General features: G+C 47.9%; 1 protein-coding gene across 2 annotated transcripts in view; it reads left to right on the plus strand.

Moving 5' to 3' along the window:
• LOC119442729 (uncharacterized) overlaps window positions 1-25,701 on the plus strand; it is a 106,245-nt gene that overhangs the window by 40,040 nt on the left and 40,504 nt on the right. For both annotated transcript variants that reach the window (XM_037707719.2, XM_049662343.1), the window contains exons 3-5: window positions 3,430-3,509; window positions 3,791-3,866; window positions 4,806-4,964. In XM_037707719.2, coding sequence (XP_037563647.1) covers window positions 3,430-3,509; window positions 3,791-3,866; window positions 4,806-4,964 — 315 coding nt within the window. The remainder of the gene's footprint in view (window positions 1-3,429; window positions 3,510-3,790; window positions 3,867-4,805; window positions 4,965-25,701) is intronic.

Consider the following 25,701-nt stretch of genomic DNA (forward strand, 5'->3'; position numbering starts at 1 on the left):
GCCGACGACTGCGCTGTCCAATGACCGCGTACGCAGCTGCGCACCAGGCCGCACGCGAGACCGCAAGCACCGCCACTATCACGCGCTGCACGCGAGCAATCGGCTCGCGCGGGTCGATTGACCGCGACGACCGATGGCGCGACGCTGCCGTATGCTACATACTAATGTAGTACTCGTATCTCACTGCGACGACTCGCTGCTGATGACACAGGCAGGTCTGGGATTGGGCCACTTTCCCCACCCCTGAAATAAAGCAGTCGCGCTGGCCTACGCTTAACACACGTCTCGGCGTATAATATCTTGCGGCAAGTGCACCGAGCGAGAAGCGAAGCGCGTGAAGTGATGAGGCACGCGCAGATTGATGGCGTCGTAACAGCGAATCGGAGTGCAGGAGAGAAAAATCAACGTGTTCGCGTGCGTACAGGGAGCTTATCATCATGCTCGCCATGAGGACAGCGAAAAATAAGGAATTTATTTATTTGTTTTTTGCATAGACAACTGTGTTTTGTTACTGTGACAGTAGCGTGTACTCTATAAGTCATCTTTCCAGCGTGCCTCTCATTAACGCATTGAGAGAACGGAATCGTCTGCATTGCCGTGCGAATCATTTGGTCTCTATTCGGTTACTTTTCTGGAAACCTTTTTTTTTCTTTTATATCGGCCAAAAGTCGTTAGCTTTTAGCCGCTTTTGGGTATTTTATGGCTGATTTTCTCGTTTGGGACCTATCAACCCTGGTGCCAGGTACGAGCTTGACCGCGGACGGCTTCGCTCTACGCAGAGCAAATAAGAAAAAAAAAATGTAATGCGGTACCATTATGGGATCCCGTCATTCGATGATTATCTATGCGTCGACAGACGCGTGAATTTTTATTTTATGTCATAATCATCTGCAATTCATTTTGTTCGTGTGTGTGTGTGTGTAACGTTAGTTGCCCTTCGGCATCACACATTTTCTGCACCTGATTGCGAAGCCCAGTTGGCCGTGTCTCTGGCATAATGTTCAAGAAAGACCGAAAGTGTGGTCCATGAGTGGAGTCCTATAATCAACCGAAGCAGAACAGCACAACGACTGCTTAAGAATCCTTGCGAAGGCATATCCTGCGCAGGCATAGGGATTGGCCCAATCACCTTATACACTGGCTACGGTAGCGGGCCATGTTACAACCGCGGGTACAACGCCGACGGCCCAGTTTTGATCTGTATGATGCTATCGCATCAATATAATAGTATTAACAACAATTATTTGCATCGTGCGCAACGCTACGCGTATACAGTCTGGATATTTCGTCTCCACTGTCCGCATCTCCGTTCCCACTAAACGCTTACCGAAGTTCACAAAGTCGATGCGCGTCGTGCAACAACCGTAACCAGAAAGCAAAGACTGCAAGCTGCTGTACAAAGAGAGCGAGCGCATGACTCCCACAGGCAGACCGCAGTAAATTCTCCGTTTGCTCTAAAATGCGACGCACTGCGAAAGGTCTCCCGGCTGACAGCTTCCGCAAGCGGGAAAAGGAAGAGGCAGCAGATAAGGGAACTCCTTCGGGACTCCATCGCGGGAGTCCCAAAGGACGAGCTCCCGTGGCCGCAGAAATATATTGCCTGGCGCTGGGCCAATAAAACAGAGTTTGCGTTCCACGCTAGGCAACACAGCGAAGCGGGCGCGGAAGGCTAGGGCGGAAAGCCCGGGGTACCGCGCGAGAAAGTTGCAGGCCGCCAGCGGCTCAGAAGCGACGAAGCGAGCGCGCTGGATAAACCGAGCGAGCCCTGGAGAGCCGTGGCCCGAGCGCGGATAAAAAGCTGGAGTGAAACCGTGGTTCGCGAAAAGAGAGATAAATATACAGAGGGGCCGGTTAGCCGAGAATAAAACTGAAGACAAGAATGAGCCGAAAGCTGTATGAAAAATGAAATCGGGAAAAATGAGAGGGAGTAGCCAGAATCCTAAAGACAAAGCCGACGACGCTCTTTAGCAGACGGCGTGACGACGCGAACGCGTGATGACGCGCATTTTTGTTCTTATGAAGTGGTTTGTTAGCTTTCTTTAAAAAAAAATGGGATAACTGGCATGGCAGGTAGGTACGTACACAGTGTGTTTCACTGATAAGAAGGCATCTGGCATTTGTAAAGGGGCGTCGCATCGGCACTCTAACGTGTGGCTCTCAATTTGCTGGCCCCCTAGCTTCAAGCGCCAGCTGAATCTATGTTGATGTACTGTGCAAAGCTTTAGAAAGATGCCAGCGCCGCCAACCACAAGTCACCTGCTGCAAATCCTGGTGATCGTGCGCTTGACAGAAGGAAGAAATCGCAGGTGTTCTTTACTCGTGTGTTCCCTTTAACAGTAGACCGCACTGCATCGTTGCCAAACCAATCTATGCTGGCTAGCGCACAGAGATTCCCGAGAGGATCTTTCAAGAGAACCGTCAAACGCCGCCCACTGCAACGCTAGGTGTGCCGAATCAGTTGCTTTTTCGTGTTACCTCTCTGATCCACACAGCTCACTTGCTGTCTCTTAAGATTACGCCTTACATATTTCGTTCCATCGCTCATTGCGCGGTCCTTCACTTGTAACTTCTTTGTTAACCTCCAAGTTTCTGCCCCATATGGTAGCACGGGTAGAATGCAATGCTTGTACACTTTTCTTTTCAACGACAGTGGTAAGCTTCCAGTCAGGATTTAGTACTATGCGTGTACCGGTGTGAATTTGTATTTGTGTAGCGAAACCGCTGATTTCGTATTTTCGACAAACCCGTGTGACGTGCCACAACAGATGGCGACCACTCCCGACTCTCCCAGGTCTTAGCAGATATCGCCTTTAAAAAAAATGAAAGGTGACTACCGGTTGGACATTAGAGGCAGGCTTCGCAAAGGCTTAGACCGACCTTTGTGAATAATTGCTTAGAACGCAGTGCCACGGGGGCGGAAGACAAGAGAACACAAGTATACAGGACAGACACTGAAAAAACTTTTCTGTTCCCTTGTCTTCGTCCCAGTGGCGCTCCGCACAAAGCAAATATGAATCAACTCGCCCAAATGAAGGTTTAACTTTGTGAATACATTTTTTTCCTCCCTCCTTTCACGCTGCCGAGGCGGTGGACACTGAAATATTATTCAATTTAAAGGAGCAGAATGGCGTGTCCTACAGAGTTAGAGCTCACGCCGAACACACAAACGTTACGAAACCTTTGATCTTGAATGAAAGCGTTGTAAAGCTTTCCTCGGTTGCCCCCGGGGGCTTTCACTTTTCCCGGGCTTATGTAAATCGCGCCGGGCGAGCTTGGTGCTGTTACCAGTGGCTTTTGTCGCCGAAAAATACATGTACAGTGGTCGGAGACTTGTATCTCTATAGCTCGCGAGTCTTGCCTTTCTACGACAATCGTTGTGCGCCCTCCCCATGTCTGAAACTTCCTTTCTCTCTCTCTCTCCCCTCTCAGTGCAAAGCCGTTGGGAGGAGGTTCGTTGCCGTGGATGCCGACCGCCCTGCCTGCAGGAACACACCGTCGTCTCCTGGAAGGTGCGCTCTCCTGCAGCCTCTTCTTTATCCGAGACGTCTTGAAAAGCTCGTTGGCTTATAGTGCAGGGCAACACTTACTCGTGAATGGACAGAAGGGACACCGCCACGCAAGAGCTGTCCTCTCATTTTCCTTGTATAGTTCATTTTTTAATCTTCATTTCTTTCTTTCGTTTTTTTTGAATAGCATTTCCGAGCGGAAGAGACGACAAACACGCGCCTAAAATGCGAGTTCGCGTCATTTACGTTTGAAAGAGATTCGCAGTGACCCTCTCTTCCCGCAGGGCAAGTTGTACGTGTTCGGCGGCGAAGTTGGCTTCGCGTCGACGGGCGAGACACCGCTGTGGATATTCGATACAGGTGAGTAACAGCCGACTACCGCGGAAGGAGACTTAGAGGCGCTGGGAAAAACTTCTAGGGGAAAACAATGGGCTCTGCAACAACGTGTCGCTGCTTCGGCGCTCCTCGATGATGCACGATTACAGTGTCTTTACTGCCGGACAGGCGTGGCACTATGATATTTTGGACAGCCAATATAGCGCCAACAAGGATGTGCGTTCATCTAGGATCGAGTGGGAGTATTCTTACATCATTTGGTGGACTGTGGCGATACAAGCGCATGGAGATACACGTGTGTAGAGGTACACGTGTGTGGAGATACACGCATGTAGATACGCGTGTGTGGATATAACTGGTGTTTCAAAAGGACGTCTCAAGGTGCACCTGTCAAAGGGGGACCTCCTACTATATATATCTTACCGTATCATCATAAGGAACGGGCGTCGAGGATAAGGATACTTGCAATAAATACAGTAGTTAAGAAAGAGATAATGAAAGGAATAGATGAACTTAAAATAGATCACGCTGGGTGCAGTCAGTAGTTAATACGTCAGTTAGTGATAACTTCATTTTATATTCTAGGACCTTCAATTACTGAGTTCAAGTTTACAACGTTATTGTACTGCACCAGAGGTGTTTAAAAAAAGGCAGCGTATCGAAATTCTCGAGTTAAAGCAGCGTACTTCCAAAATATCATAATGAAACATTGACACAGAATGATAAGGACAGACGCGAGGTGCACAGCTATGCCGGCGCTCGCCTTGTGTCCGCCCTCGTCTTGCGTCCGTTATTGGTTTTCCCGTGCGCTGCTTTAACAAAGTCACGAGTAACCGACTATCCCACAAGCTGCCATCGAGATTTTGCGCGGTACTAAGTCACCGGCAAAGGCAAAGCCGAGCTCTGTTATACTACATGTAGCGATGTCGAGCGCCTTGTGCTCCCATGTCCTCGCTGGCGCAGGTAGCTGCACGTGGCGCAAGCACCCGGGGGGCGGCGAGCGCCAGCGCCCCACTGGCCGCCGGGGCCACACGAGCGTGGTGTACAACGGCGCCATGCACGTGTTCGGCGGATACCAGGACCTGCGAGGATCTTCCTCCCAGTTGTGGGCCTTTCGATTCGGCAAGTTGCACGCTTCCTCTATAGTCTGGTTGTCTACAATCCGTATAGTGACCTGCTAAAATACCAGAAAAAAAAAGAAAGAAGAAAAAGAAGGATGCAGAAGCAAAGCGTGTGAAACTGTGGTCACCGACCGCGTTATAAAGCATAGTAACGTAAGTACGGAAACCACATGGCATTGATGCAAACGGGAGACAGGACCTTGTTGGCCTCAAAGGATTTTTACAGGTTTCGGAAACGCGTTGATTAAATAATCAACGCGTGCTGAAATATTTCACCACTTTCTAATGTCGCCCTAAGAACATAATGTGCGCAGAATACTTCGTTTGCGGAACTAACGGCTTGTTTCCTATTTAACTGCAATTTCGAGAACCGTTTAACATTCCAGCTGAGCGCGTTTGCTCGGCTTATAGCCTATAAAACGTGAACATATTGTTTTCGTTAGTCTATATCTACCTCTCGTCACTTGGGGATGTGAGGGTTTTCGAGAATGGACTTAAGTGTGAGAGAAGCTGTTCCTCCTGCCAGTGAAGTTCGTTGCCAGCACTGCCGCTGGTTCTTACAAAGAAAGTGGGGAAAAGTATATCAGACTCTTAGGAACTAGCCTGGGTTTGTCACCGAGGAACCCGACTTGTTGCCGAAACGCCTCATGTTACCTTCTGACGTGGCGAGTGACCGCTACGTCGTGTTGTGCGCGGTTCCGGTCACGTTTTGCGTGCTCCCGTTGTCTCGCCGGATCGCACCATTGACCGCGACCGTGTTGTCGTCCTTGCCGGCAGCTTCCAAAATATTGATCACCAGCCGGTGGCCAGCTTTTGAAGTGGAGGTTCGCAAACGGTGCCATAAATAAATAAATGAGTGGTATCCCGTTACAGGTCACCACTTTCTCGTGGAAGACTAAAGAAAATGGTGCGAGAAAGTGTACCTTGCGATAGCTTATGCATAGGTCAAACAATTTTAGAATTCCCAACAACCGGTTTATTCTTTCTAACTACAGACGTAATTTTAGTGATTCCTGAATAAGGAAAAAAACTCTTGATTGACATGACCTGGAAATTTCTTTCGACGGCGCTATTATATTTATTAATATCTATGTGGAATATCTTATTCCAATCAGACCCTTAAGGACGAGTGGCTCGACCTTGCACGGATCGTATCGTATCGCTCATTACCGCAGTGTTGGTGTAATCTCATGTCGCACCAATTTATTCACTATGGTTCATTTATGCCAAGAACATCAGAAGGCGGGAACCGCTGCGCCACGTCCATGAATGTTGCATCCAATGCCCAGACCTTGAAGGCAGCCACTAACACTAATGTCTGTTTTTGTACCTCTTCTTTTCAAAGCCTTCGAGAGACGGAGAATGTGAAATTAGGTAAACAAGCGTTTCCGAGATCCCGTGTTAAAAAAAGACGCGGCGCGTACAGTACCTCTTCAGCGTCGCCATAGAGGCCTCGCCGAGCGCTGTTTATTCGGCGAGGCAACATCTGACGCCTTTCCCGCAACCAACATAACGCCTCTTTCATTCTTGCAATATTAATTTCATCATTTTTATCTGTGTTTCATTTATTCTTCTTCCTTCTGACGTACTATCCAGTTTTCTCTCTTTCTTTATTTTGTTTCCAGCACGAGTAGTTCTTTTTTCAAGTTGAGAGCTCTCATAAAACGGCGGCGAGCACTCCACAAAGTTCTTTCGCAGCGCTAGCGTGCATGGCCATTAAGGCTCGCTCACATTCGAGGTTTACCGCACGGAACCGCGTTATGGATTCTTGAGAGTAAACACAGGATAAATAAAAGAGGAATAAAGAAAAAAGATCAATAACTGCTGCGGTTTATCTCCCGGTGCCGTTATTTACTTTCACCCGCGAACACCAACTTGTTGTGTGTACCACTCGCATTGCTCGCGTAACTCGACAAACGTATACACTCGGCGCAATTAGACGTCGAGAAACCGCGCTCCGCTCCGCAGAGTTCTTGGTCTTCCCCCATATCCGCTGTTTCGCAGTTGAGACTCTCCGAACCCCCAGTTCGCGAATGGGCCCCCGAGTCGTACGATTCGCGATGCAATAAAAGTTAATCACCTGGACGAGTAAGTATATATAAGGTCGCGCAAAAGGCTGCAGCCCACACCCTCCATCCCGACTGGGGTTCGTCGCCAGTTGCATGTGCGCCTCGCCCTACGCGCTCGAGCGCGCATAGCTCATCATTCTTATTCTTTATTATAATCTTCTTGCTCTGTTCATGTCGAGGCTCCTCCTAGAAAAGAGAGAGAGATAGCGAGAGAGAGAGAGAAAAAAAAAGGAAAAACCTTCGATGCGCGCACTGCTCCTACGCATCGTCTCTCTCTCTCTCTCTTTACCGCTCTATTGCACGTTTAATCCGTTGCTTACGCTCTTAATTTTCACTTCCTTCCGCAGTACTGGCTGGTGTGCACGTTTTTTGTATACGCGTGTATTTCTTCAACTTTCGCATATTTTTCATTTCGCCCCGTACTCTCCGGCTTGCTCGTTATAAATTCGTTCTTCTTCGCTATCTTTATTCTTTAAAACCCAGCGTTGGAGCGACGTCTGAGCAGCTCATATTGGGGGTTCAGGAATCTCATCTATCTTCCGCTGCGGAGAGTCCTTAAAGAACACCTTTCTCCGACGATTGTCGTAGTCGCGCTCCTTTCACGCGAAATTCAGTGTCTTTAATAACTCTGCGATGAGCCTCGTTCGTGGCAGCTTCCGCGCACTCTACTGGAAATTTAAGCCGCTGTTTTCTTTTCCGCGTTCGCGGCGGGCCTGTTTTCCTTTTATTGCTTCCTTTAGTTTATTTTATTCCGCGTTATGTTAGCAGGCGCGATGCAATATCGCTGGCCTCGGGCCATGCGATGAAAATTATGAGCGCTTTCTGTGGCGTGTATGAAATCGGTATCTTTATAATTTATAACGTTATTCTTAGAATATCTTGTGAATGGCTTCACTGTACTGTTGCGCAAGCTGCCGTGCCGATGGCAGCTTGCGACGTGGGGAGTGACGTCACTAGCCTTTCGTATACAAAAATAACCAGCGTAGCAACTGATTTCAATGTTGTTGCAGCGCCGCCATATAGGCGGCGGCGTGCTGTCAAAATTACCATTACCCCCATTACTACAATTACTCCAAAGTACGAGCAGCATTACTACCATTACACCAAAGCCATAAAGCATTGCATACCCCCCTCAGTAATTGTCAGTAATTGTAGTGGTGGTTTTCAACAGGGCCGGGATGGCGAGCAATTTTTTTTTCTTTCTGCCTTTCACTCATCACTTCAATCACTCAGTCAGTCAACAAATCAATCAATCAATCAATCAATCAATCAATCAATCTCGCGTTAGGCTAACAGGCAAATAGGCGAATATTGGCCTGATTGTTTTAGTTTCATCGGACCCCGCATCTAACAGAAGTACGTAGGTGGCATATCGCAACGTTTGCTATGCCGAAGCGAGAAATGTGCGGCCAGGAACAATACCGTCTCCCCCCCCCCCCCCCTTTTTTTTTTTTTGAGAGTTGGAAAGAAAGAAATCACGGAAGCTCGAATTCGCCAAGACCAGAAAGAAAGAAGGAAAGGAAATGAAAAAAAAGAAAGAAGGGAAGAGAAAGTCAAACATTGCCGTGACTTTGCTGCTGTAATTCGTCCAATTTTCTGGAAAGACGTACGGGCGGAAATGGATCGGCTAAACAGCCCCTTCCGTGAACCCTAGTCGGACGAGCTTCTAAAAAAGAAGCGAGGCGGAAGCAAACGGAGGGGGTTAAGAGCACGCGCTGAAATTGAATCCGGCCCGCCTCGTTTACCGTCGAGCTTTGCGTGAAAAACTTGAATGATCCTAGTAGGATAAATCTGACATTTCTCTCTTTTTTTTCTTTATTTATCTTTCCTTCTTTCTCTTTCTTTCTCGCTGACACTGCTTTATACGAATCGTTCGGGCACTGTCTGCGCAGTAGCCACTTTGTATATGCAAAAGGTCCCATAGTTCGCGTACCTGCCGCATTATCGTGTTGCAGCGCTAGCCGACGTGCTTCTAGGTGTACTGCAGGTGCACCCAAGGTAATAGGCGTACGAACTATAGTCTCGCGCGCCCGGTTGGTTGATAGGTTTGTTGCAGAAAACAGGTAGGGCTCTTTATATGCAGCTTTGCGCGCGTATCGCCCGCATTTGCGCCGTCGGAGCCCGTCGCGTCCCGCTCACGCGATGTGTGAAGAGGTTTGCACGACCAAACGCGCCAAACTTGCTCTTCCTCCCCTCTCGCGCCTTTGATTTACGCCGCTCATTCGCAGAGAGCGACCGTAACGGGCTCTCATTCGCGCATAATCGCTTCCCTCGCGCGCTCGATATTTATCCATTAACGACGGCGGCGCACGCAACCGCGGACGCACATTGCGTCGTCGCAGAAATGCCCGCGGTCTCCCACCCTTTTCCCTGCCTGCTGAGCTGTAACCCCGCGTGCCTTCGCGACCGCGTCCGAATGCGCCCGCCGGTCTGCAAATTTCGACGCGCCCGTCTGGCTGCCTCGAGATATCCGTTTCCTCGGTTTTCGGCGACGCACGCGCAATTTGCTCCTCGTCGCGGCCCTGGAATAAGCGCGAGCCCTGTGGCGAGCTGCTGCTGCACGATTACTATTCACGGCGCATTCGTGCCAGAATGGTGTGTACGTGTGGCGCCCGTTTTTACGGCCAGTCGTAAACACGGCATGATAGGGAGAGCGAGAAACGGAGAGATGGGGGTCGTGGTACGTGTCCTGCTGTACCCGGCTGTGGGCGCACAACGCGCAGAACTCGCGGTCACAACTCGCACGTGGTCCCCAGCCGAAACGGGCCCGCCACCGCTATATGCCAGACAGACGTGTTTTGCGCCGAGCGACTGACGAAGTTTGGGTACCGCGGTATACATGGCTGCGGTCAAGATTGAACGCCGCGAGCTCTGGTGTAGTGCGGATTGAACGGAGAGCACAAGGCCTATACGCGGATGCTCTGCTAGATAAAGCGGGGCTGTTGTTAGCTTGATCGAGCATGCGCAGTTCGGGTTGTTGACCATGCCTCTCGGAGCGTGAAGCGTTACCGGGGGTGATGCCCTCGCGGGTTCGTTCCATTCTTTATTTCTTTTCTTTTCATTTCTCGTGATCTCTCTGCGCCCTTGTCGGCGCCTTTGACTCCTTTTATTTTTTTCGTTTCTGTCTCGTCGCTCAGTAATGGCTCGGGGCGACACTGCGTCGAGACGCGTTCGGCTCAAACTGAAGCGACGCGCGTTGATTGGAAGTGGGGCTTGGCTCTGGCTTAATGGCTTCTCTCGTGCGTGGTCGAGAGCTTTGAGCAACGGTCGACTGGATCTCATTTGGTTCGGCGTCCATTTTACCGCAGGGCCGGCTGCTGGGTTTTTGTTTTTTTTTTTCGCCAAACGGGGTATATACGGGGCCAGGTGCTTTCATGCGCTGTTGCGAACTTCGCGGAATGAGATGGCGGTCCCTTTGTGCGATAAACGAGTGGTAATTTGCTTAGTGTAAGGAGATCGATCATACAACCTAGAGATAGTCTCGGGCGTGCATTCATTTTCGTGATCACGCGCTCGCCGGCTTCGTTTCCTACCGCGTCCCTTTTTTGGGCTGTCTTCCCTTATTACACTGTTCCTGAAGCATCTAATGGAGCTCTTTCCTCGTTTCGTTTCGTTCTACGTTTTGTGTGATCGATGTGATCTCACGCACTTTTATTTAATTTTCGTGCGGAGTCTTTTCGCTTTGATGTATGTGTGATATACGTCTTAGAATATACGATGCGGCTGTTTCTTACAACGTCTCGCGGCAAACCTTATCACCGCCTCGACTTCCTGGAAAGCACTCGGCATTTCAATGATGCACTGGGAACATTCAGTAAAGATCGCAGTGGCCGTTAAAAATAGATTGATACTTTTTTCGTATGTAACGGAGATCTTCTTTTGCATATCGAAGACAGCTAGGGCTGCAGTTATAGCGAAAAAGAAAGGGAGGAGGGTACTGCAGACGCTTAGAACACTTAAGTATACTAATAACTTTGTCAGGGTGGGTGGAGAACGCGTATATAACAAGGATTTAAGTCTAACTTGAGGCTTAGGGTGGTGGAGTGACTGAGAGAGTATTGTTCTCACGTTGGACCGTTATTAGGAGTGCCCACGTGTTCATATTTACTTACACACACAAATTAGAAATTCAATGCAGCAATTGTTTTGCTTCGTGTAAACGTTGCTCACAAAAAAAAAAAAAAAAAACGAAAGCTTCCGATGTTTAAAAGCAGTGCTCTTTAAGGTCTATCCTAAAGGTTACTGCACAGTGTGATGTGAAAAATAATGCACTTCTGCAAAAGTGACCGCCCTAAGAGTACACACAGGGTCACATTGGCCGTGGGCATGAGTTCAGCGGCCTGCATGTTTGAGACGTGTGATATAAAAGTTCAAAAGTAATTGTAGTACGCGGCTCTGTTATTATTTTTTTTTCTGCGCAAGAGATTGTTTCTGTCTTTCTCTTTAACCGATTGTTCTATCTCGGACATATTCTATCAAGAAATCACGGTTCCTTCGCCAAGTGCCCTTTCATCCATTGTCGGCTCGATGCTGTACCTCAAACCAAAAATACGATGACAGGTGCCGCCTCGTTCCAAGCTTACTCTTTTTTGTTTCTTTTTTTCTTTTTCTTTTTTTTTACAGCACACCGAAACCTGCGACACATAACGCTTCGCATCGCGGCAAAATACGTGCTGTCGCTTCGGCTCAATAAAGAGAGGACAGGTATATATCAGAGCGGGGCGAAAAATAAAGAAGGCGTTGAAGCGCGCAACACCAGGTCCGATCTCAATCGCGCTCCCGTCGTCCATTCTAAAGTGACGTGGACCTGTCTTCTTGTCGATGGGCCCCTTAGCAGCGCAAACCCACTGGTACGCGAACAATAAACTCGGCAAAAAATTGGCCGCTAGCGAGGAACACGAGGGAGCGTCGAGGAGAAGGGGTGGGGCCCAACAGCTCCCTAATAACCTGTCCTCAGCGGTATCGCCAATGAACTACGGCGGTGGACGTGGTTCACGTGGGCTTCACGTTCACTGCTGCTGCTGCTGCCGCCGCTGCTGTATCTCGATGGCCCCCTTCTACTGCCCGTGTACCCTTCTTTAGCGCAGTTATACGTCAACAGAGAAACTGCGCCTTTCCTTTATTTTCTTTTTTTTTCCTCCGTCTTTTTTGGCTTCTTCGCTTGCGCGGAAGAACCCTCTGCGCAAAAACGCCGCCGGCCATAGCTGCGGTTTCTGTTCGTTTCTCCGACCAGCCGCTCGGCAGCTTCTGTTAAAACTGACGCTTGTTCTTTTTGCTCTAGTTTTTCGTCTGCTCTTACATCCGTCTGCTTTTGCCCTGTACGGCTTCTTTTTTTTTTTTTTTGTGCACGCTTCTTGGCCAGCCCCTGTCGAGACGCGCGGGCACTCGGAAAATCGCGCACTCCGTTGCTCTCGCTCTGCGGGCCGATCCGCACGAACAACCTTTTCTCTATGTCTATATAAATTTCGTTTATTGCATTTTTTTCCCGCCGTCGAAATAGACTGTATTGCGGGAACGGACTACTACTACCCGCCTTCCCTGAGCGAATGTGTTTCTCTTCTGAAGAAAACTCGGTCTTGTTCCCTCTGTATTTTTTTTATCGAGATTTCTTATAGTTTTCTTGTTCCTTCGAATACAGTGAAGGGGCACGGAATTCCTTCTTCGCCTCTCGTATTTTTGCTTTTCGCTTGCTGCGGGCCGGTGATTCCCTCGGGTCTTGAGCGTGTTCCTTCTTTAGGCGCCGTTTAAGAGGCTGCCTCTGAAATTCCCCTTGCGGCGATTTTCGCAAGGAAGAGAAGAAGGATGAGGGCCGCGTTTGAAAGTAAAGTGGGATGAAAAGTGGGATGCTTTCGCTAAATTTAATAACTCGCATTGAAATTGGCGCGGCGGTCACCAAAGGATAGCGCTTTCACGCTTCGGTCTCTCCGCTTGCAGAGTCACAACTACTCGCTAAAACCACTTTTCGTTTCCTTCCTCATAAAATCTGGGAACGTTCGCAGCTGTCATCCTGCTGTCTACGCTCCTCGCTAAATCTTATTTCGCTTATAAGTCTTCCGCAACGAGAAATAACGTTTTGTTGACCATTCTGGAAGTTTTGGTTATTTATTTTATTTATTTCGTCACTTCTTGAGCGTGCGTTTTGCACTTAGAATGAATTTCAGCCGGAAGAAATGCTGTACGTACACTTGCGACGTTGTAAGTGGTCGCAGCAATAGCAGAGTTGATAATTTTGCGTTTTAGCTTTCCTTTTAGTTCTTGTTGGGCCCGATGCTTAGAGGTAAATCAATTCGTCTTAGCGTGAGTCGCGTTTGAACCTTAACTTTGAAGAACTGGAGTCGTGCCGCGCAGAATTATGGGTGGTTGGTGCGCAGCCGCCTTCTAGCCTCTCAAGAAAGAAAGAAAGAAAGAAAAAAAACCGCTTTTGTGACTATTCAGCTGAGGATCTTCCAGGGTGGTTTCTATTATTTCTTTTCCGTGTTTTGCCAGTTCGCAGTGATAAATCCAGATTCACGTGCACGCAGTGTGATTGGTACCGTAAGCTGGCTTTCTCTCATTGACAGGCTGTGTGCAGAGAAGCACGCTTGCCGTTACAAAGCGAACATTTTGATACTCCTTTAGACAGACGGCGTGATTGGTCCCGGAAGATAGATTTGTCGCATTGACTTTATTTATGCAGATAATCAGAAGCATGCTTTGCCGTTCGAAATATGATATGTCTCACTTTGCCTATACGCAGATAGCGTGATGGTTTCGCAAGCTTACTTTGTCTCATTGACAGTCGCCATGCAGTGAAGCACGCTTGCCGTTTGAAGTGCCCCTATATTTTCCTTTTCCTTCTCTTCTCAAGCAAGGACCCATCTTTTTGCGCATGCAGGCAATATAAGTTTTTACTAAGGAGCCTTGTTATCAGACTTAGCGTACATGCAAGAATAAACATTTTGCTTACCTGACTGCATCACTCTATATGTAAGACAGAAATAGATTTGTTCTTTATTGCTTCTCGAGTTGCTATCAATTCTGAACTGAGTATACTTGTACTGATAAACGCACAATTATACTACGCGGCGCTTATCGTTCTTTTTTTGGGTGGATTAACTTTCAGGCTGACAGCTTCACGACCACACCCGCTTTTGTGTGTTGTGAGTGAGCGCTCAAGTGAGGGATCGAATCTTATCTCGCTAATGAGGTCCGATAAATAATGCAAATCCTTCAATTCTGCCACCCAAAAGCTTCGTTTGAGTGAGTTCAACGGAAGATGTTAAATGCATTCCCAAAAGCTGACGACTCATTTAGCCAGGTTTCGTTTTTCTCTCGCGCCGTCTTTCTTTCTTTCTTTCTTTCTTTCTTTCTTTCTTTCTTTCTTTCTTTCTTTCTTTCTTTCTTTCTTTCTTTCTTTCTTTCTTTCTTTCTTTCTTTCTTTCTTTCTCTTATAGTGAAGTGTGTTCATTCTCGCGCGTCTGCGTCTGTGATAAGTTAGCTCGTGCTTTCGCTTCTTTTTACTGTGTCTCGCCATATACGACTCCCTGCCCTCTCGCATGCGCTGTTTCGTCCCAGCCTACTGATGAACCCATTCGCGAAACGGGAATGATTAAGCGGGCTTGCTTATCGCTCCCTCCCGAGAGAGACTTCTGACACATTTTTTTTGTTGTTTAGTTTTCTAGTGTGTGTCTGCCGCTTTCGGTCATTTTATGCTGACCAGTTTGTGCGCTTCGTTCTAATGAAATGTTTTGCATGACACCGAAAGCGCTCGGCGACCGCTAATGACAGGAGCGTAGGCGTCTCCCAGCCCTATGCACGTCTTCTCTTTTATTTTTGTGCCGTTCTAACACTTGTTCTTATTACGTGGATTGGCTCGCTGTCTTCTATGCGTAAGGTTTGCGACACAGCGCTTGCGTAAGACGGTACGAGGCAGTCTTTTTCTCCCGCACCGATTTCTTGTGCTTAGGCGTCACTTCACGCCTATACGTCTACATTTGATAATCGCCATAACGGAGTTAGTTTGGTGAAAATCTGCGAAGCGTGAGAAAAATCATGGAGGGGATACTTGATCCACCTGTTTAATTGTAGCCTAAATGTCACTACACGGGAAACACGTACGCGTAGTTCATGAAGAAACTTCGCAGTGTTAAGGACATTTCTTTTTTCTGCTTTGTGGATCGAACTCGGCACCGTTGCATCGTCGGGACTGTCGCTTTACCGAGTGAGCTACGCTGAAAGCTAGCAGTTGGTAGCCTGAAGACGGTATAATGGCCAACTTGGTCCACTGGAAGCTGGAACCATGATTCACCAAATGATTTCTGCGGATGTCCGGATAATCACCTTTAGGGCTTTCATTTTCAATGGAACGCTACCTTTCGCTAATCGGCTAATCGGCTAATCACTTTCTCGTTATTAGCCGCGTCCGTACGCAACAATGGCGTATCGCTTCTCCCTTGATGCGATGCGCCAGAGTTTACATGCACCGCGTGATTCGACTTGCCGGTTTCAATCTACCCTCTCTTGGTGCATAAATACGATTCGTCTTCTTCGCGCATTACTCCCGCTTGTATGGATGGAGGCGATGTGCTAGAAATGTGATGCGATGCCCCACTGTTCGGAGCGCCCTGAGTTCTGAGCGCTGAGGCCGTCACCCCCTCTCCCTCCCGGAAAAAAGAAGCTGAAAAAAAAAAAGAAAGAAAGGAAAAAGAACTTCCATGAAAATATAGTTGTGAGCTTACGCGTGTTATCGGATAAAACAGAAGAGCGTTGCCTTGCTTTATATTTTTTCGTAGATTCCTGTATCCAGCGGATGTAATATTCTCTGCAGTGGAAGCACACACACTTGAAGTTGAGAACTTGCCCATTTCTTCACTGTTGGCTGCTTCTTGTACAATGGGAGTGGTCTAGTCGTGCGTATATATATATATATATATTGTAATGTTTTTAGAGGATCACAAGTCTCAACAACGACCTGATGCTCGCAGCTCCGAAAGGACTCAGCCCAAAGTGCTCACGAAGGTCGTTTTCTTTCGCTTTTTTTAATCTCTTCTTTTTAGCACTGAATTCCGGAAGGACTATTTCCGGGTTGCAATGCTCTGCTGTTATTGCGGCGACAAAAACGGATTTCTCGCGCGCGGCTATTGGCAGAGAGAAACTACCGCTGTGTCGCACACTTAATTTAGCAGTGACCACTAATAACGAAGGTTTCTGTTAATTGGACCATTGTAGTCGTGTGTAGCTTTTCAAATCGGTTGCCGTAGCTTGCGCTGTTCGTTACGTGCCCCCAAATGCATTCGGGCTAGAACTTAGCCGAAGGTATACGTTCCTAGTCGCGCCCTGGGCATCCACCTGCGTAGTAATTGCTCTACGACGTACGGTCGTGACCTGTGCGACAAAGTGTTTTAATCTAATCTGATCATCTTCGATTGCTAAGAAAATGGCAGAAATTAATGTTTTTCCTTCCCTAGCTTTCTCATGCAGCGTGCCAGAGAGAGAGAGAGAAACAGAAGAGCGGAAAGGCAGGGAGGTTAACCAGACGCACGTCCGGTTTGCTACCCTGCACTTGGAAAAGGAGGTATAGGGCTGAAAAGAGAGAAAAAGTAGATAAGAGCACAGTTTCGCGCACATTTGAAGCTTCGCACGAAGTCTACGCACTGTCGCGAAGACCTGTCGACTTGAGGTAGTGCAACAACGCCTTCGTGGCTTTCTGTCCCACATTTTTCATATATATGAATGCTTACAATGATTAATTCAGTGAATAAGCTAAAGAGGGAGCTAAGCGTCATTTTTTTTCCTTTGTTACCTCGGTAACGCTGTGAATCTTGATCAAGGTGTGGCTGCAGCTTCTTATTGTTTCATACTTTGAATTTCCTCTTTGCAGCTTTATGCATGTCGGCGTATGCTCAAACCTCACCTCAGGCGATCTGCGGTCCAACGTTGTAGATGTCCTTACTCCCCCCCTTCTTTTTCTTTTTAGTATTTTGTTATGAAGCCTAGCACCCTTCCAATTGCATAGGAAGATCACCTACACCAAGAATAAGCTTAAAAAAAGAAAGGGGCTAGTCCTTCAGTGGTCTACCGTAACTCGCCTTGTTATTTTCTTTTCGTCGTCCTCTCTTCGTCCAACAACCTTACCGGCCGTTTCCAGGCGCCGTTATACTTTCAGAAGCACATTTTTAGACCGCCCTCGGCGTAAACGGCGCCAGCCGTCCCCTCCAATACCCCGCCCTTGACGCTTGGTTCCCTGCGGGAATTTCTCGTATACGCGTGCCGCTATGCTGCTGCTGCTCCTAGTCGGAAACTCGGCCACCTTCGCAGGGCTGCCCTTAAGAACTACGCGTTCAAGCCAGAAACTCCCAACTTTCATAGACGCCCTCTCTCTCGCTTTCGCTTCACAACTCTCGCGAACCGTTTTTCGGGCTCAATATTTCAGCGACACGCCCTGGGCAGAACTTCCCTGCCGGCAAAAAAGAAGAGTGAAGATGGGTGAAGGGAGAGATAGAGAAAGAGAGGAGACGGGCAGTAAGTGCTTTCAAGACGTGACGCTATTGAAAGCCGCATCACTCTGCTGTGTGTGCGTGCGCGTTTTCTTTTTTTTTTTTTTTCTTTTCCGGCGCTCGCTTCGACTTCGGCACGTGTCTGGGACGTACCCGTCGAGACTCCCCCGGGGGGCTGACAGGATGGGTAGCCCAGTGGCCCTGCGTAGGGGCGCGCCGTCCAGAGACGGGGGCCACTTCATAGCCAACCCCCCCCCCCCCCCCCTTACCCTTAACCCACCGTTTCTCCGCACATTGCCGCTCAAATTGGCAAAATTGCGGGCCGTACCGGGAACGCCCGGGGTGATGGTGCTTCCTTCTCCCATCTTTCTCGTGGCCAAGTATTTCGCCGTCGTTCGGTGTGGTTATTATTTTCTTTCGTGGTCGAGAAGTTTCGATCGGGGGGCCGCTGTAAGTGGCCCTGCGCGAACGCCGTGGCAATATCCGTGTTACACATGAGACGTGTGTGTGTGCTCGTCTTGAGTCGCTGTGTGCTGCTCGCGTTGTTGGATTTGTTCGAACGCAGCGCTTTGGGGTGTAGTGCGATTCCAGCCGTTCGAGAGGCCGTGGTAGGCGACATTGACGTCACGAGAGGCAAACAGATTTTTCGAAGTATTTTGGTGATGTATTTGGGAAAGCGGTGTTTCGTTCGTGTTGGTTACTCCAAGGTATCGTGGAATAATTGAACGGTGTGACTTCGTCTTGAAGCAACAACGCTTCAATGTTAGACGCTTTTGTCTGGTGTGCTTGTGGTTATATCCGCGGATACGAGGGTTGCACTTGCGTAAGAGAAGTCCTCGGCGCTGTCCACTTTCCTCAAAATAACATCTGTAATAGTATTTGATGCCGCGTTTTTAGGCACACATTTTCTCTCACACGCGGATAAAAATGACCACGTGTGCATGTGCACATCTCGCAGGTGTTAAAAATGGAAGCTAGCACGGACTTCGGAAGAGACGGGCAGATAATATTTTAACATTCACGTAAAAGCTGTGTCGTCGGTAATTTTGTACCTGTCTACCGTGTTTAAAGGAGAGTGAGCTATAAACAAGGATATTGAATACTATGTAACATAAGCAGTACGTCTAGCTCTGTTTTTTGTGCATATTTTTTTTTTAATTCGGGGTAAGTTAGTGACTAGAAAATTGAGTTGAGTTAGCGCTTCCTCACAACGCCGACAATCTTGGTAAGGACCAGTCCGCAAAACCAGCTTCGCTGCGTTTGGTTTGTTTACAATAACGGACAAGAAAACGCAGAGACATGAAAGTAATATCTGTGGTTTCATTTAATTTTTTAGGCTCTCGTGAATTTTAAGAGAACGGCTGTATATTCAGCAGCATGCTCCCAAATATACAGGCGAGAACACTGCAGGGTTCTCGAGCATGATTTTGACGCGAACGTGAGATAGCACGGTGGTCGGAACTGGTCCCTGGTCGGCAAATACACCTGTTTAGGCTGGGGTGCCTATAATGGTTACTCCGCCCGCCGCATTGCCGTCTTGACATCTGTCACTGTAAAGAGCACATGGCCCAGTCGCTTTTGGCTCCTTCCGGCCAAAAGTCTGTCCGCTACTTTGGGTACAACGCGCGTCGCACTTCCGAATATGTATAACTTCCGTGCCACCGTGTCCACTTACTGTATTCTGTAGCGTGAGAGGTATGATTTCATGCGGGACCTTTCGTAAATGAAGGCGTACAGTCACCACTTTCTGGCGTAAGAGCCTCCCGACCAGTGTGGCCTCGTTTCGTCCTAATCTGCGGTGCTAAAGATAAATTCGGTGCTCATTGTCAACGATCTCTTCGTTGTTGGTATGCCTCGCTACGTGGTACTGCGAACTTGAATGTGCCTGACTTGCCTTGGCTCTTCTTATCTGTTCACTATCGTAATTGATCTGAATAATATGGGCAGCCCTTGCCTCAGTTAGTATATATTGTGCTGATAGTGGCAGGTCGCGGCCGCATTCTTGATGCGTTTCCTTTCTGCCGGTGGCATGTACGCGTGCAAAAGAATGACTGATTCGGGTTTGCGTGCCGATAAAGAAAGGAAGCTTATTGATAAGAAGGACAGGGAAAGTCAAACTTAGCTACATTCTTCGAGCCAGCTACTCTACGCTGCAGAAAGGTGAATACGGAAAGAGACACGAGTATGGTGCGGGACAATGCGGATAGATGAGAGAGGCGAAGAATGTGACGAGCAAGAGCAAGTGAGTTCGGGATTAGTTTTGACCTCCCGGAATCATTTGGCCTGCGACCGCCGTCTCCGGTAATCGAACCTGTGACCTCTTTCCTGCAGCAGCAGAGCACCATGGTCACTGAACCAACCGCTACGCGGGTCGCGTCCGGGAACGCGCGAACCCCCTGCCGACAAGGCACGTGCTCTCGAGGATTAAGGGATCCACTTTCTTTTGTCTTAATCCACGGTGCCGGAGATAAATGCGGAGTGCCGCGTGAGCGAATTTCGTCCCCGTTGTGTGAGGCAAGGGGGGACAGCGAAAGGAAGGGAACGCGAGGGGCGGCTTGACGTCGGGGTTGGAGATTAGCGCGCGCGGCAAAACGAAACGAGGCACTCCTGCGGCGCGGCGACGCCATTCGGCCATTAATGAAAGAAGGGCGACACTGGGGCAGACGTAAAGCTGAGTGTAACAAAGGAATGGCAAGGGCTGACACTTGCTGCTAGGACTCTCTCGGCGAGGGTCGTTCTTCGGGATGCATGTAGGGGGCACCCGTCTGCGGGATTAGCGTCGCCATTGCAAGGGTGAAATCGCACACACGCAACAAAATGGCGTGGTTGGGTCGAGGGATGTACGCAGGCTCTTTCCAAGGTGCACTCACAATTTAGGAGCTGCTTAGGAGGCTGTCGATGAGTCAACGTTATTATTGAAGAAGACGAGAGCCGAGAGAGGCGTGGTTTATGTGCGTGGCGGAAGGGCAGAGACTGAGTCAAAGGCACGTTCACTTGTCTCTCTCTTTGCTTGTTTTATAAATCAGTCATGGATTGCCACGCAGCGGTGATGGACGTCGTTTGAATCAAATCCGAGCATCCCTGCAAAGCCGCGAGTTTGTAACACAGTCAAGCTTATCCATTTGTAATGTCTAATGCCGAGCTAGCACTAGCATATCGGTCTGTACTTTCTTCAAAGAGGTATGATACGTAGTCTCATTTTCCGCAATGGCGAAATCACGAAATATTGAACTTTTGTCGTGCTTAATACTCGTAGTAAGCTTTAGTGATCCTCTAGGCTCAACCTTTCCAACCGCTCCCGAAGTTTGATGTACTGCTTTCACGTTGGACTGGGGCAGGCAGCGGTCCGTCGCAGTTAAATGAGGCTGTTTCATACATTTTACTACACTTGCAGAACGAACCACTCGAGCCAGATTTAGACGTGCGTAAAACTATCAGTGGCTTCTTTTGAATCCTATGTTCACGAGAAAACTGTACGCAGGCTTTCAATAGCAGCTTCCCCATGGGGACGAAATACGAAAACACCCGTGTATTTAGATTTAGGTGCACGTTAAAGAACCTCAGGTGGTCCAAATTTCCGTAGTCCCCCACTACGGCGTGCCTCATAATCAGCTCGTGGTTTTGCACGTAAAACCCCATAATTTTTTTAGCTTCCCCTAAGAGTTAGTATTAATGCAGAGAAGCCGGACTTCAGTATACGAAAGCTAAGACGACCTTTGGGGAGTGGTAACGCTAACTGTGTTGCCATCGATAGGAACAATAATGCCTTTTGGACAAAGAAAAAAAAAAGAAGAAAAGCAGGAAAGTTACTGAGTGGGTGCGGTACGTCACAGGCGTTACCGCAGCATATAATGCAAAAAGTAGTAGACGTCGTTGGCTTAGACCTGTTTGTGAGTTCGAGCACGAAACTGCTTAATGTAAAACGACAATTAAAAAAAATATGTTTACCCTGTTGATTGATCTATCGATTGATTGATAACTGTAGAGGCGTGCACATGGTGATTTTTGAAACCGAATCGAATACGAATCGAATAGTGCCTAGTGCCAAAAGCGAATCGAGTATCGAATAATTTTCGAATAGCTTTCGAATACTGAACAGGCCGTTATCACAAAGTTCACATCCTAGTAGTCTTAAAGTTAGTAAGTTGATGTCATTACATAGTACATTATGAAGCGTTGTTTATTAAAATCACAAATGGAGCATTAGGAGCAAACGTGTAGTTTCTTCGGATGCACAGGACTCTTCAGAGAGCGCGAATAATCGCTGTATAGCGTTCATTTAAGGCTACTTAGGGTCACTGAAGGCTATTTAAGTCAGGTAACCTGCTGCTCCACCACGCAAGTTGTTTTTATATCTATACTATGCCTGCGAGGGTGAAAAGTTGCCGTGCTTTTGTTGCAATTTTATGTTTACTTGGGTGCAGTTGACGTTTCGAAATGTTCGAAAGTATTAGAAAAATATTCGCATTTACGAGTATACTGACTATTCAATTCGAATAACGAATAGAGTAAGACACTATTCCATTCGTTATTCGAAAGGTGCGAACATTCGCCCCCCCCCCCCTCCACCCCCCTCCCTCCAGCAATAAGTGAGGGAGTGAGCGAGCAGGCAGTCGATCGATTTATCGAATCTGTCATTTGGTTGGTCGATCGATTTTTACTACTGACGAATATCGATCAATGTCGCGTTTGGAGCGGCCAGCACATTTGACTATAGGATTGCGATATACATGTGGGCTTTGCGCTAACTTCAATGTCTTCTGTCTCGTGTTGATTCTTTGTCTCATCTCCCGTCCATGCGCCGTTGACCACCGTGAAAATCCTCGCGGGCTTTTTTTTTTTTCTCTCTACATTGGCGCTCTGCGTTCTCTGATCTCTGAATTCTCTGCGTGCTCTGGCCGTGCTAAATCGAGAGTCGTTGGGCGTGCGTCTGTCTCCTCTGTCGCGTCGTGCTTCGGCGGTCCACGCTCCATTGCAGGCGTTTGTCGAGGCGCCGCCTCGTGTAGTGCCCACAAGGACACGCCTTCTTGTTTCCCCCTGCAACCAGCCTGCAGTCACGTAATGCGCCCTCTACATATTTGAACGAGCCGTTTTTCTTTCGCGCCGCCTTTCGTGCGCACTTCGTCATTCCGCTTATTCGTTCATCCTCCTCCTCCTCCTCCCTTTCCTCCTCTGTATATCGCAGCACTGGTCCAGTCCCTCTTATTTCGTTTTATCGTATATACGCGCGAGCTCCGCGTGTTGTTTGCGTTTAATCTCATATACTGTTTTATAGAGTTTATTTCTTTACTTTTGCTGTCTAGCGAGACAAGAGAAACAACATTTCACCAAACCTATTAGGTACACGGTCCCCCCCAGTTTTTGCTCTTACCACCTTTTCGGTACACGGTCCCCCCCCCCAGTTTTTGCTCTTACCACCTTTTCTGGGATCGAGCATTTTTTTTTTTTTTTTTTTTTTTACTCTTCTTGACTGTTTTTGTTCTTTTCGGTGGAAGCCGCACTTACACAAGCCGCCCGGGTGTCTCGTTGCACGCCCTTTTTGTTAGCGCCTTTCCTGTCTCCTTCCTTATCGGTTGTTGTAACACATACTCTACTTTAGACAACACGGTTCGGCAGGACTCGGTGTCTTAATTAATGCGTTATGTCGTTCGTCTTCTAAACACACGATATCGTTCCGCGGCGCAAGAACACAGCTTCAGTTTTCGTCGTTCGCAGACGTGGCCTTCTTAACAACAGCTACGAGTATTGGATGCACAAGCACGGTATAAGCGGGTAGCAAAGAGCATTGTTGGTGCAATACAGAGAATCTACCTTGCTTTCTCATATATGAACGTTGACTGGTTATGTCTGCTTTTAGTTTTTGTTCTTTCTCGTTTTAGCTCTGTTAGCAACAGACATTTCGATTGTGATCACGTGTTCGAGTATGCCTAGATACATATATGCTCTTTTTAATAAACCCGTTTCAGTTACATGCAAGTCAGCGCTTGTGTTCGTTGATTACTTCTTTCTGTCCTCCGTCCGCTGTTGCGCTGTTCTTATAATGACAAATGAGACAAAAGGGTTAGAATATCATCATCATCATCATCATCATCATCATCATTTTATGTCCACTGCAGGACAAAGGCCTCTCCAAGCGATCTCCAATTACTCCTGTCTTGCGCTCGCTCATTCCAACTTTCGCCTGCAAATTTCTTAATTTCATCACTCCACCAAATTTTCTGCCGACCTCGTATGCGCTTTCTTTACCTTGGCACCCATTCTGTAACTCTAATGGTTCACCGGTTATCTACCCTGCGCATTACATAGCCTGCCCAGCTCCATTTATTTCTCTTAATGTCAACTAGAATACCGACTATGCCCGTTTGCTGTCTGATCCACGTCGCTCTCTTGCTGTCTTTTAACGTTACGCCTAACATTTTTCATGCCATCGGTCTTTCTGCGGTCCTTAACTTGTTCTCGAGCTTTTTTGTTTACCTCCAAGTTTCTGCCCCATATGTTAGCACCGGTAGAATGCAATGATAACATACCAGGTGGCAAAAGCATACCAGGTGGCAAAAGCATACCAGGTGGCAAAAGCATACCAGGTGGCAAAAGCATACCCGGTGGCAAAAGCATACCAGGTGGCAAAAGCATACCAGGTGGCAAAAGCATACCAGGTGGCAAAAGCATACCAGGTGGCAAAAGCATACCAGGTGGCAAAAGCATACCAGGTGGCAAAAGCATACCAAGTGGCAAAAGCATACCAGGTGGCAAAAGCGCACGTACGTGGTCAGAAGTGATCGTTTTTCACTAGGAGGTATCTTTCATTACTCGGGAAGTGGTTTTTGCTTTTATTTGGTTATAGCAACAGGAAAAAAAAAAGAGAAACACACTGGGTAGTTCTTTTACAATTCGCGGAACGGCGACTCGACCAACTCTCACGACTAGGCGCTTCAACATTCGTTTTATGCTGGAAATAAACGGCCGGAAGGAGCCATTGAAAACACACCCACACACACATACACTATATTGCCGGACTTTCTGTGAATTCAACGTCGTTTTCTCGCTGTCCGTTTCCAACTAGCGCCAACGCAAGCCTCAACTGGTTGATTAATGTAGAAAGTCAAATGAGGGACCTGTTTTTACGAACGAATTCAAGTGCCCCAACGTCACTCGCATACTCTGCCATGCAAATGTAGGCCGCACACTCTCGAGACGCGATTTGCATATTGGCGACCGCACTTTGGACTTCCGCTCCAATGACTCTCCCGGTGGCCTGTCTGACTTCGGGCGTGAAGCCGGTCGATTTCGGCCGAAGGCGTCAGCTGGGACGCGATCGGCCTTGGAGTGCCAGTTGGCTGACCTATTGGCTCGCGCTTGTGGTGTCCAGTACAGAGAAGGGCGCCTCATGCGGGACTGAAATACCACTAGTGGTACGCGTCTTGGGGTGTCATTGCGAGTTGGTAAAGTTTACGGATCTAGTTTGGCCTGTTGTATTGGACAGCTATAGATGCCTCGAGGAACCTGGAATTGTTGCTTGCGTATGCAGGTTTTTCGAAGGTTTTTAATTAACGGCCGCCAGCATTGGACGTCGGATTGTGGGAAGCAGGTGTGCTAATAGTTAAAATATAAGTACGGGAATAAGGCGTGTACGTGTGACAACGCCGGTCACCGCGGTCGATGCTGTCATGTGCTAATTTAGTTCACGCGTTATTAAGGGAGGATTATGCATGAATCAACTTCACTTCTTAGGTGAGTTTAAGATGGAGGGGTAATGCGTAGAACTGATAACGGATTCTATATTAGAGTGACGTGACGGGGGCCAAAAAAAAGCAAAAAAAAAAAGCAGTAGAGCGCGGCAGATTAGATAGAGCAATATGTGATTAGGAAAATTTCAGGAATACAGCGCGTTCGGCTGGCGCATGACTGAGTAAGCTAGTGACCTCCATGAAAAGCATTCGTCTTGCAGAAGGCTTAAATTGACTGTTGATAATAAATCAGAGGAGCTGCGAACGGTACTGCTTTAGCACGAATGCTTTCCTTCCGCCATTTAATGCGTCATTCGCCACATTCCTTAGAATGCTTGTAATAGGCATTTTGTAATAGGCATTGAAAGGGTGTGATCCTGGAGCAGAAGTCTCCTCTCTCTCTCACTGCGTTTCGAATTTCTTCGTACTGTAACCAGCCGGTACATTGTTTGTTGTTATGGTGTTAT

The sequence above is a fragment of the Dermacentor silvarum genome, chromosome 2, assembly GCF_013339745.2.
Source record: "Dermacentor silvarum isolate Dsil-2018 chromosome 2, BIME_Dsil_1.4, whole genome shotgun sequence".
Lineage (NCBI taxonomy): Eukaryota > Metazoa > Arthropoda > Arachnida > Ixodida > Ixodidae > Dermacentor > Dermacentor silvarum.